Here is a 12,692-nt window from a genome sequence, read left to right as displayed (position 1 = left end):
ACCCTCTCATCCTCCCCAACACCCCCCAAAACCCCACTCTGAATCACACTGGGCAGGAGTAGGTGGAAGACAGGCCCGCATCTGTTCCCATCGGCAGTTTGTCAGGTTTACTCGGTGGAGCCTCAGCAATAAAGGCTTAAACCATAAAAGCCCAAAGAGCTGGTAAAAGTTAAAATGTGCATTGTTTTGATCCAGTAGGTCCAGAAATACTCATCTGAGGGTGCAGATACATAAACAAAAGGATAATCACTGTGCAATTTTTGTGATAGAAAAAACTAGAAACAACCCAAACGTCCATTGAAAGAGAACAGCTAAATTAGTAAAAGTATATTCATACAATGGACTTAGAAGTGCTATGTGGCGGTTAAAAATAATGTGGTAACATTATTATTAGCAGTTGTATTGTCATAGAAAAATATCCCTAATACATTTTAAGTTAAAAAGAGCCAAATCGTACATCAATACATACAGTATGATTCCCTTTTGGTTAAAACAATAAAAAAAGTGTACACATATTGGCATAATACAGGGAAACTTTTATTTGTTAAAGTTACACTTTTCTGTACTGCTTGTAATACAAAAGCATAATTAAAAATTTAACTGATGTTAGCTGAGGCTTCAGGCATGTGTTTAATAACTACATTTAACCACTGGACGAAATTAAAAATAAGTCTTATATTTAGTCTCATTTAGTAGTCCAAGAACTTTCAAAAGGTCAAACACAGCCGAAAATGTCAAATTAACGAGTTCTCTATTAACGTGGCATACTCTCCTCGCACACCCCGACAAGGGGCTCTGTATAAGGCTAACTCCAGCCCCACTGGTGCCCTTCCCCACCAAGCCCTGACGGGATCACCATCTGAGAAATTCCATTGTTGTTTATCACAAGCTCTCCTCTCGTAGGGAAAAGCAAACAACTGTGATCAGCCTCCCTGAGCCATTACCTGCTGTAGGCAGTTATAGAGTTCTTTTCACACACATGAAGGAGGAGTAATTACCCAGGCAGGCTCTGGGGATTTCTAAACTGCAATATTTAATTCAAGAGGTCAGCGCTGCCAAAAGCTTGGTTGGTGCAGCGGCAAGAACAACCAGGAAGGTACTTGGGGTCAGTGCAGTTCAACAAGCCTTCCCTGGGGAAGGGAAATAGTCTTGGTGAACATTTACTAGCTAATCTATTCCTTACATTCAGCTCCAAGAAGGGTGCAAGGAACTCCATCAGCTCTCAACCTTTCACCTTCCAGAAGCAGACCTCCCCCTTCCCTCTGTCTGCAGGGCAAACCCTCTTAGGGGATCCCCAGAGTCCTGAGGCCCATGCACTATTTCCAGGCAGGGCCAGGAGAACTTACCTGGTACATGATGGAGGAGGGCGGAGGCTCGATGCATGGCTGCTGGTCAGGGAGGGGCAGCTCTTCCAGCAGGTCAACGTTGGACAGGGCATCTTCCAGGGTGACGTGAGTCGTCATGGCTGCAGCTTCCCTATTCCGCACTGAGGGAAAGGAAGAGAAGGGCAACAGAGGATTTCAGGGGGCTCTAAACATTTCATCCAACCCCACCCAGTGCAGACACTTTCCGTGGGATAAAGGGGGCTAACATGCATTAAGATCACTTCCACTTGCTACTTCTTCAGAACCATGCTCTAGGGATGGCTGGTGCCCTCAACCTGCACCTTATATATTTGAGGATTTCTTTACAGTTTATGAAGTCCCTAGGTGATGCAAACGGTTAACACACACGGCTGCTAACCGGAAGGTTGGAGGTTCAAGTCCACCCAGAGGCTCCTCAGAAGAAAAGCCCAGTGATCTAATTCTGAAAAGTCAGCCACTGAAAACCCTACAGAGCACAGTTCTATTCTGACACACATGGGTTCACCACGAGTCAGTCAACTTGACCGTAACTTTTTCTTTTTACAGTTTACAGAGTACTTGTATGCCTATTATTTCAGCTTAGACTCAACAACCCGCTATGATCAACAGGGTGAGTGGGAAGTATTATATTCAAAGAACTCATAAAGAAACAAGGCTCAGAGAAGTTATGTAATACCCATACAACCACAGTAACCAAAGGTAAATGACCTAAAATAATGCCTGACATCAGGCCAGTCAGTCCCCGCCTTTTGCTCTTCATAAGGATATTTACCATTCCACTTTTAAATTAATGCACAGCACAGATATTCACGATTTCAACAGCCAAGATAACCAACAACTTGAAACCAGAGCCTAGGCTTCATAGGCTAATTAAGCCACCAGTTGCAGCGGCGTCAATTTGGACTCCTGGTGACTCCATGTATGTGACGGGAGAACTGTGCCCCATAGGCTGATTTTTTTGAAAGTACATCACCAGGCATTGCTTCCAAGGTGCCTCTGGCTAGACCTGAACCTCCAACTTTTGGTTAGCAGCCAGTTTACACCATCCAAAGGCAAATAAGCCGGGACTAAAAGAATTCAGGCTCCAGCAAATCGACCTTGTTTGCAAAGATGGAAGAGCCCTCATCTCCCTTGGCCCTGGTATGTTTCGTGTGCCACATCAAACAAATAAGCCCTAAGGGGACATTTTTTGTCTTGGACCCAGCAGAGTGCAGCTGCTTTGAGAACAACATATTTGCCAGGCAGTGAAGATGCAGAGGATCTGAAAAGCACTGCTACCAACTCAAGCCAATTGCTATTTTAAGAACTCAGCACCCAGCGAACAGCTTATCCATCTTTGTTTTTTTTAAAAAAAACACACAGGAAACACTGATAGAAACTGATTGTGATTTAGGCCTTAGAACAAGTTGCCACAAGTTCCCCTAAATATGATATCCAACAAGTCACAGTCAAAGATAACGACGCAATGAAATTAGAAATCAATAATGCAAAATGAAGCAAAAAAAAATCCATTCTGTTGAAAACTTATAAAACACTTCAAAGTTATTGATGGCTAAAGAGAAATTCAAATGGGAATTATAAAATATTTTGAACTGAAAGATAAAGCACTAATAAATATATTTATTGGAAAATAAGAAAAATGGAATTAAATGAACCTAATTTTCCATTCAAAAATCTAAAAAAAAAGAGAATTAAAAAAAATCAACACAAGAAAATGAGAATACAGGAATAATTAGAAAAGCAGAAATAAGTGAAACAAAAAAAGCAAAGCAAAACCAAACAAACGGCAGTAGCGGTGGACATCAATGTTAAAAATTGAGTTTCTAAAAAAGATTAATTAAAAAGAAAAGCTAACCCTTTAGCATGTGTGAGTAAGGAGGAAACCGCGAAGACTCATCTTTCTTTTGGGGGAACTCCTCCCTCCCATGCCAATCCCAGGGAGGCAGGAGACATACTTAAGGGTTGAAGTTTCTTGCTTGGATGTCAGCTTGCTTTGCTCAAAGGAAACGAGGCGTCAGGCCAGAGGAGGCATGCACAACTGACATGTGAACCTGGGCTGCAGAGAGTTGAAACAGCTGCAGAGTATACCAAGGTCGTGCTATCACTAAACTAATATTTTCTTTAGACCCAAGGTTGGGAGGGCAGACGGGGGCTGAATTAGGAAGAAAGACAACCTTCACCCACCGCTGAGCAGCTCACACACTTCACTGAGTTCTCAAACACATCTTCCTGTCACGTACTATGGTAATGGTGAAAGCCACGTGCAATGAGGGAATACCCAGCTCAGAAGTGACTTCCCCCTCTGCCCTCTGGGGCATCAGTCCTCACAGGGATGGTTTCAGGTCCCCATCTGCACCTCCCCCTCTTTCTTTGTTCTCTTCTCTCCTCAGAATCCTAAGTGTGACATTCAGCTCCACAGCAAAACCATTTGCCAATCCATAAAAGATTGCCTTCTTTCTTACATTAATGTTAAGTCCATTTTACAGAAGGGTTAATGATTTTACAGGGCATATTAATTCAAAGGAAACCCTATGGCATAGTGGTTAAGAGCTACAGCTGCTAACCAAAAGGCTGGCAGTTCAAATCCACCAGGCACTCCTTGGAAACTCTACGGGGCAGTTCCACTCTGTCCTATAGGGTCGCTATGAGTAGGAATCGACTCGACAGCAATCAGTAATGATTCAAATCTATAACCACCAAAGGCCTAATAATTTCCTTTATTAATTCAAATAATAATAAAACTATCATTTCTTCAGCCTTACTCTGTGTCAGACACCATGCCAAGCACTTGACGATTATAATCTCGCATGAAAACCCTATAAAAGGAGGTACTATTATTATCCCCATGTTACAGATGCGCAAACAGAAGTTCAGAATTTAAGTAATTTCACAAGGTCAAGTGCTGGCAAGTCGTGGAGCTGAAAATAGAACCAGGTTTGTTCAGCTCCAAAGTCTGTGGTCATATTCATGACCCTGTACTTCTGCCCCAATGTTCAGCCTCACTTGTGATACCAGACACATGACTGGAGGTTTATCCTGTATCAGGCTCTGTGCTAAGTGTTTGAAAGATGATACATTAGTGCTTCTCCTGCCTGCTTATGGCAGAGATGCACATGCTCAGCTTCTTCGCATTAAATGTCTGGGCTTCATCCATAGGACTCTGACGACTGTGTTTTTAAAAAGCTTCCAACCTTGTTCGTAATAAGAGAAATTCAGATTAAACTACACAGAGATACTGTTTCTCACCTACTGGACTAGCAAAAATCCAAAGTTTGACAACACAGGCCGTCCTATACAATGCTAGTGGGGATGCAAAATGGTGCAGCCACTATGGAAGGAAATTTGGTAGTGCTGTGGATTGAACTGTGCCCCCCCAAAATGTGTGTCAACTTGGTTAGGCCATGATTTCCAGCATTGTGTGACTATCCGTCACTTTGTCATCTGATATGATCTTCCTATGTGTTGTAAATCCTACCTCTATGATGTTAATGAGGCAGGATTACAGGCAGTTATGTTAATGAGGCAGGAGTCAATCTATATGATTAGGTTGTATCTTGAGTCAATCTCTTTTGAGATAGAAAAGAGAAAGGTGAGCAGAGAGACAAGGGGACCTCATGACCACCAAGAAAGTAGTGCCAGGAGCACAGTCCATCCTTCAGACCTGTGCTCCCTGCACCGAGAGGCTCCTAGAGCAGCAGAAGATCGATGACAAGGACCTTTCTCCAGAGCCTACTGAGACAAAGTCTTTCACTGGAGCTGGAACCCTGAATTCGGACTTCTAGCCTCCTAGACTAAGAGAAAAATTTCCGTTTGTTAAAGCCACCCACTTGTGGTATTCCTGTTATAGCAGCATTAGATAACTAAGACAGGTAGTATCTAGCAAACTTTCATAAGCATTTTACCCTTTGATCAGCAATCCCACTTCTAGGAATCTATCCCAAAGACACACTGGCAAAAAGATGTCTGTACAAGGTAGTCACTGCAGCACCATCTGCAATGGCCACAGACTGGAAACCATGCACACATCTGGCTGAATAAACCATGGTACGTCTATACGATGAAGCAGCAGGCGGCACCGAAGACAGATGACACTCTACATGCAGTGATGGAGTAAGCTCTTGGACATGCAATGTATAGTATGCTACAATTTATATAAAAAGGAGGAAATGCACACACATATATCTTATATTTAAAAAGCAAACAATGAAAGGATAAACCATGTAATTTTAAAGATTGGTAACCTACGGTGAGAGGAGAAAGGAATGGGAAGGAATACAGTTAAAGGGACAAGGATAGAAACTAGAATTCTTTTAATATATCTGGTTTTATAGATTTTCCTTTAAAACCATGTAAATAAAATTTAAATTTACAAAGTAATCTCCAAAACAAATGAACCTAAAGGTCTATCTGGTTGGCGGCATAACCACACAGAAAGAAACCATCCCAAGTAATTTTAAAATTCATTAATTTGACTGCACATCCTTAGTGGGATATACTCTAGAGACGACAAAGGACTTGTAAATATATAGCTTAAGTTGTTTTCCGTAATTATATTGAGGTACTGTTGCTGTGAGAATATGAGGATTTATTGTCGGGTAAAGAAAATTAGTAATTATGGAATGTTCTAATTCTATCATTTCCTGGCATGAAGTACTGGCATCCTTGACACAGGATAAAGGAGATACGTATGTAAGACTGAGGAGACTAAGTAAAAACCTAATAGTCCTGAACATGGATTTGAAGCATTAGTAAGAACTTACACGTTTTAATAAAAAATAAAGAAGGCGTACGTTTTGTTATGTATCTTTCTACCATAAAACATAACAAAAACTATTTCCTAGCTCTGTCCACTGAAAAGGCCTAGAAACAATGCCCAACCCAAGAGCAATGGGCACCCTTGGTGCCCAGAATGTCATATCCAAATATCATTTGGAATCAGTGCTCACTGAAGAGTTGGCTTTCTCTAGGTCTGGGACAGAACATGTATAAAAGTCAAGAAAATCTTGTCATACCAGAAAGCAAAGAAGCTATTAATTTAAGACTACTAGGGTGAATCAAAGGGACCCTGAAGCCAACCTGGGGAGGCTTCCACTGACCAAAGATGGGACAATCTGAGCATCAACTATCAAAATAACTACAATGGACTGAAACAGTATCAAATATGCTTAAATCTGTGTGATCATGACAATAAAAACTTGGTCTTTATTACTTGGTTACTGTTGGAAAATGCTTGTGAACCAATATTTAACTTGCCTTTCCTATACAAACAGTACCACTGGATAACCAAGTTGTAGAAGAAAGGGATGTTTCTCACCATAAAAGTATTTTTCTCCCCCCTCCAAGAAAATCCAATCCCCTGATGAACAAATGGATGTAGGCATCAATCATCAACAACTGCTAACATCACTAAATGAGAGACAATAACACATTGTCTCCTAATGGAAAAGTATATCACCACCTTATGAAGAAGTCTAGACCCAAAACAAAACACCTTAATCTATTCAGCCTTTGATACTTGTCGTAGTCATCTAGTACTGCTATAACAGAAATACCACAAGTGGATGGCTTTAACAAAGAGGAATTTATTTTCTCACAGTCTAGTAGGTTGCAAGTCCAAATTCAGAGCGTCGGCTCCAGGGGAAGACTTTCTCTGTCGGCTCTGGGGAAAAGTCCTTGTCCTTAATCTTACCCTGGTGGAGGAGCTTCTCAGGCACAGGAACCCTGGGTGGAGAGGAAGTGCTCTGCTCTTGGTGCTGTTTTCTTTGTGGTATGAGGTCCCCAACTCTCTGCTTGCTTCCCTTTCCTTTTATCTCCTGAGAGGTAAAAGGTGGTGCAGGCCACACCCCAGGGAAACTCCCTTTACCTTGGCTCAGGGAGGTGACCTGAGTACGGGTGGTATTACAATCCCACCCTAATCCTCATAACATAAAATGACAATCACAAAATGGAGGACAACCACACAATACTGGGAATCATGGCCTAACCAAGGTGATACACACATTTTTGGGGGGACATAATTCAATCCCCAACAATACCAGTTCACAGGAAACAAAGGACCACAGTGACACAATCAGTAAATTACAATCTATGGGAAACTACTAGACAAATGACTCAGTACCTTCAACGAATAAATTGCAAAAAACAAAAAACACAGCAAGAGAACAAGAGAGTTGAAGGGAGAAGCTATAGACTATAAGAGACTAAACAGACTGTCACAATGTGTTGACCTTATTTGGATTCTATCTCAAACAACCAACCATAAAAATAACGGAGTAAAAAAACTTAACAATGATCAGATATTTGATAATATTAAGGAAATGGCAGTGGCATCACTAGGGTTGGTGTCACTCAGTGCAGTAACTCATGGTATCACACGTCCCCACCCCTGATCCCGCTCCCAGCCCAATGGATCTCCTGTCTTTAGTACTGTTTTTGGTTCTAATGTTTATTTTCTCCTTCTTTCCCTTGAATTAATAATTTATTCTCAAAAAAGGTATTGAATTAGGTTCATAAATACTAATTACCACAACACTGTATTATAGCTAAAACACCAGAAAATTTGACAAAATCAGCGACTATAAAAATATCGGCAGCAACGAAAACAACAACGCGAGCCTGTGGGATGTGCAGATGAAACCACATAAGTCGAAGCGTCAGTGTAACTGGATAAAATGACATCTCTGACCACAGCACATTAGAAGGTTAAAAAGTAAATTAGCATAGAGTTTTAGCCTTGTAGGTATATCGATACACGTAAGCTGGGCTTGTGAAAAATGTTTTTGCTGTTATAGCTAACTACATGGATATTTTTATTAGAAAATTATAAATTTCTGCTGAATCACTGCACGAAAATTTTATAGACAGTCATTTTGGTGTCACTCCCTCTGACAGTGTCATCCACTGGGGGTCACATGGCCTGCATTCCGCCAGTGACGCAACTGGGAAAATAGTGTTACTTTTTAGGTGTATAAAGACACTGAGGTTTTATCTTCTAGAGCCAAACCAAAACTGTTTGCCATCAAGTAGAATCAGGTTCGTGGTGACCCCATGTGTTTCAGAGTAGAACAGTGCTCCACAGGGTTTTCAATGGCTGTGATCTTCTAGAAGCAGACCATCAGGGCTTCCTTTTGAGGCACCTCTGGGTAGATCTGAACTGGCAACCTTTCAGTTAGGAGCTGCCATGGATTGAATTGTGTCCCCCCAAAATATCTGTCAGCTTGGCTAGGTCATGATTTCCTTCTATGATTGCTTAATTGTCTACCATTTTAATCTTCTGATGTGATTTCCGTATGTGTTGTAAATCCTATCACTATAATGTAATAAGATGGATTAGCGGCAGTTACAGATGAGGTCTAAAAGATTAGTTAGTGTCTTGAGCCAATCTCTTTTGAGATATAAAAGAGAGACATGAGGACCTCATACCACGAAGGAAGCAGTGCCAGGAATAGAGTGCATCCTTTGGACCTGAGGTTCCTGTGCTGAGATGCTCCCAGACCAAGGGAAGACTGATGCATCACAAGGACCGTCCTCTAGAGCCAACAGAGAAAGCCTTCCTCTGGAGCTGACACCCTGAATTTGGACTTGTAGCCTGCCTGACTGTGAGAGAATAAACTCCTCTTTGTTAAAGCCATCCACTTGTGGAAGTTACAGCAGCACTAGATGACTAAGACAGAATTTGTTACCGAGAGAGTGGGTGCTGCTCTAACAGATACCTAAAATGTGGAGTGGTTTTGAAACTGTGAATGGATAGAGAAGCAGCAGCGACAGAGGGCCAGCAGCAGCAGAGAACTAGCAGCAGCAGAGAACCAGCAGCAGCAGAACCAGGGACCAGTGCCAGACAGCACTGGAGCCAACCTATGGAGCCAGAGCGCTGAGCACCTGTGTGCAGGAGGCTCCCTGCTGGAGTGAGGTGCCTCCAGGCACTTACGGGTGGAGCTACAGACCTTTGGAACACTTGCCCCAGCAGGGCAGATGCGGGGGTAAAGCCCAGATTCCCCAGAGGCCAATAAACCAGGAAGCAGAAGCTGAAGAGACAAAGAACAGAGGAAGCCAAGCTGCCTCAGTCTCAAAAGGTATGGCCATGACCTCTGGGGCGTCAAAGGACGGAGCCATGGCCTCTGGTGTTTCTAAGGGTGAAGTTGCCACTCAGAGGAACGAGGAGAATGGTGCAGGTAAAGCCAAGGGAGCAGGGTTGCCGTCCCTGTGGGCCTAGAAGGCAGAGCTGAAGCCCAGAGCTAAGGGGCCTCCACTCAGAATCCAGAGAGTGTGGCCAATACCTAAAGTCTGGAGGGTACAGCCATTGTGCAAATTGTCTCAGAGAACAGAGGATTATTTTCAAAGCCTTGAGGGCTGATGTAATGTGTTCTGCTAACTTGCTTGGTGCCTGTTACGCCTTCTTTCTCTCCAATTTCTCCCATTTGTAATGGAAATGTCTAGCTTGTACTTGTTCTGCCATTGTACTTTGAAAGCAGATAACTTGTATTCTGGATTTCACAGATGAAGAGATTTTTGGACTTGGAGTTGATTTAAGACTTTTGCTATAATAGGATGGTGTGAATATATCTTATATGTGACAAGGACATAAATTTTGGGGGGGCAAATGGTGGGATATCATGGGTTGAATCATGTCCCCCCAAAATATCTGTCAACTTGGCTAGGTCATGATTTCCTTCTATGATTGTATGATTGTCTACCATTTTATCTTCTAATGTGATTTCCGTATGTGTTGTAAATCCTATCACTATGATGTAATGAGATGGATTAGTGGCAGTTACACTGATGAGGTCCAAAAGGTTAGATAATGTCTTGAGCCAATCTCTTTTGAGATATAAAAGGGAGAAGTGAACGGAGAGACATGGAGACCTCATACCACCAAGAAAGCAGCACCGAGAGCAGAGCGCATCCTTTGGACCTGAGGTTCCTGTGCAGAGATGCTCCCAGACCAAAGGAAGACTGATGTATCACAAGGACCTTCCTCCAGAGCCAACAGACAGAGAAATCCTTCCCCTGGAGCTGACACCCTGAATTTGGACTTGTAGCCTACTTGATTGTGAGAGAATAAACTTCTCTTTGTTAAAGCCATCTGCTTGTGGTATTTCTGTTATAGCAGCGCTAGATGACAAAGATAGTAGCCAAGCACTTAACCACTTGCGCCACCCAGGGACTTATCTTCTAGAGATATCTACTAAAATATGGATAAAATGATACTGAGGTTTGCTTCAAAATAATATTAGAAGGGAGAAGAGTGAGTACAGGTGAAACAAAATGGCCATGATTTGGTTATTACTGAAGCTGTGTCATGTGAGGCATAGAAATTTATTATACTTTTCTATCCAGCTTTAATGTTTGACATTTTCCATAACTACTCCCCCCTCAACTCGGCATATATACTCCTAGTTCTTATCTATCTTCCCCTCCTTGATCTTCTTCACCTCCTACTCCCATCTGTCATGAGCTTTCCCATTTCCCTTCCCCCAGAACTTCTGGGCTCCTCAAACTTCAAAATGTTTATTTATCAGAATAACCCTTCAGGTTTTCCCTTTAACATAATGGTGGCCCTGCACTTCCCCTGAAGAGAGTCAGTAGGCGATCAACCTACAAGGCCGATGAATTAGGAGTCTTAATCACCGCTAATACAACCTTTCCTTTTCTGCTTATAAATGCAGCTTCTCTCGTGGATGTGTGTGCAGATGCTTGCTGTTCAAGGGAGAAAGAAATTAGACATTTTTAGCTCAAGTGCTAGAAGGCACTGCCAACTCCACATCAGTCAGAAAGGAAACACATTCTGGAAATTTTTACAGAAATATACATGAAAATGAGTATTTCTTTTCTGGCTGAGTGTCCAGCCTGTTACGCAATCTTCCAAATGAGAATGATTCTTTACATTCACTCTATGAACGCATGGTCATTTAGGTTATTTTGGAAGAGGAAATTAATAAGATATTTAAAATCAATAGTATTCCGGGAGCATAATTTACCAAACACAGCTGCATCGTTTCAACAGGGCGCAGTGGTGGCAGATTTAAATCCAGTGTCTTCATAACAAACTCAAACTCAGTGGCCTGGTATGCCCCAGAAAAGTAGTAACATTCAGCTCACAGGCAATTTGCTTCTCCGAAGGGCTTAGGGTTACACTCTGGCTGGGAAGACTGAAAAACCCTGAGAGCAGGGTGTGGTCCCACAAGTACAGGATGGAGTGACCGGTGGCTGCACAGCGAGGGTGCTAGACCCACACAGGATTCTGATCGCTTGCACCTAAATCCTGCTACTCACTCAGAGAAGATTAACACTGTAACCCAAGTGTCCATCAAGAGATGAATGGATAAGTGAGATGTGGCATATCCATACAATGGAGTATTATTCAGCCATAAAGAGAAAAGAAGTTCCCATACATGCTACCATGTGGGTAAACCTTGAACACATTATCCTGAGTGAAATAAATCAGACACAAAAGAACAAATACTGTATAATCCCACTTATATGAAATATCTAGAGTAGACAGATGTATAGAGTCAAATAAAGAGACAAATGTTTACTAGTGGTCATCAGGGGTTGACGTAGGAGGGAATGGAAGTTATTGCTGAAGAGGTGCTGAGTTGCTGTTTGAGCTGATGGAAAACTTCATTTCCATGAGTTGGGGCCCACTCAATGGCAGTTAACAACAGCAGCAAAACCTTTGGAAATGGCTAGTGGTGATCGTGGCACAACGCGGTGGATGTAATTAATGTCACTGAATTATACACTTAAAAATGGTTGAAATGGAAAACTTTTTGTTATATATGTTATTGTTTGTTGCTGTCAAGCCCATTCTGACTCCGGGTGACTCCATGAATGCAGAGTAGAACTGGCGCATAGAGTTTTCAAGGCTGTGGCCTTTCAGAAGAAGATTGCCAGGCCCACTGCCCAAGGCACCTCTGGGTGGGTTTGAACCACCAACCTTTTCGCTAGTAGTCCAGCGCTTAATTGTTTGTGCCACCCAGGGCCTCCTTTTGTTAAATATATTTCACTACAATTAAAGAAGAAAAAAAAAAGATTTGCGTTGTAATTTTCTGTTTGACTATTTGAAAAGAAAAAGTAAGATATTTTTACGAAAGTAGAATGTTTATTGTTTTGAGATGCCATCAAATCGATTTTTGACTCATAGTGACCCCCTGGGACAGAGCAGAACTGCCCCATAGGGTTTTCTAGGCTGCAATCTTTATGGAAGCAGATCACCAGGGTCTTTCTCGCATGGAGCTGCTGGTGTGTTTGAACCACCAAACTTTTGGTTAGTAGTCGAGTGCTTAACCATTGTGGCACCAGTGCTCACTGGGCTTATATGAGAGTTCT

At 42.2% G+C, this 12,692-nt stretch overlaps 1 protein-coding gene across 7 annotated transcripts in view; it reads right to left on the bottom strand.

Moving 5' to 3' along the window:
* Positions 1 to 12,692, bottom strand: part of CYFIP2 (cytoplasmic FMR1 interacting protein 2) — a 164,366-nt gene that overhangs the window by 133,305 nt on the left and 18,369 nt on the right. For 5 of the 7 annotated variants that reach the window (XM_064278789.1, XM_064278786.1, XM_064278799.1 and 2 more), the window contains exon 2: positions 1,347 to 1,486. In XM_064278789.1, the coding sequence (XP_064134859.1) occupies positions 1,347 to 1,463 (117 nt within the window). In that variant the 5' untranslated portion in view covers positions 1,464 to 1,486. Of the gene's footprint in view, positions 1 to 1,346; positions 1,487 to 3,319; positions 4,019 to 7,053; positions 7,133 to 12,692 lie in introns of those variants that run through there. The other 2 variants (XM_064278791.1, XM_064278781.1) reach the window with 2 other exon arrangements.

The sequence above is a fragment of the Loxodonta africana genome, chromosome 2 (genome assembly GCF_030014295.1).
Source record: "Loxodonta africana isolate mLoxAfr1 chromosome 2, mLoxAfr1.hap2, whole genome shotgun sequence".
Lineage (NCBI taxonomy): Eukaryota > Metazoa > Chordata > Mammalia > Proboscidea > Elephantidae > Loxodonta > Loxodonta africana.
Note: the sequence above shows the minus strand (reverse complement) of the source record. Positions and strands in the feature narration are given on the sequence as shown.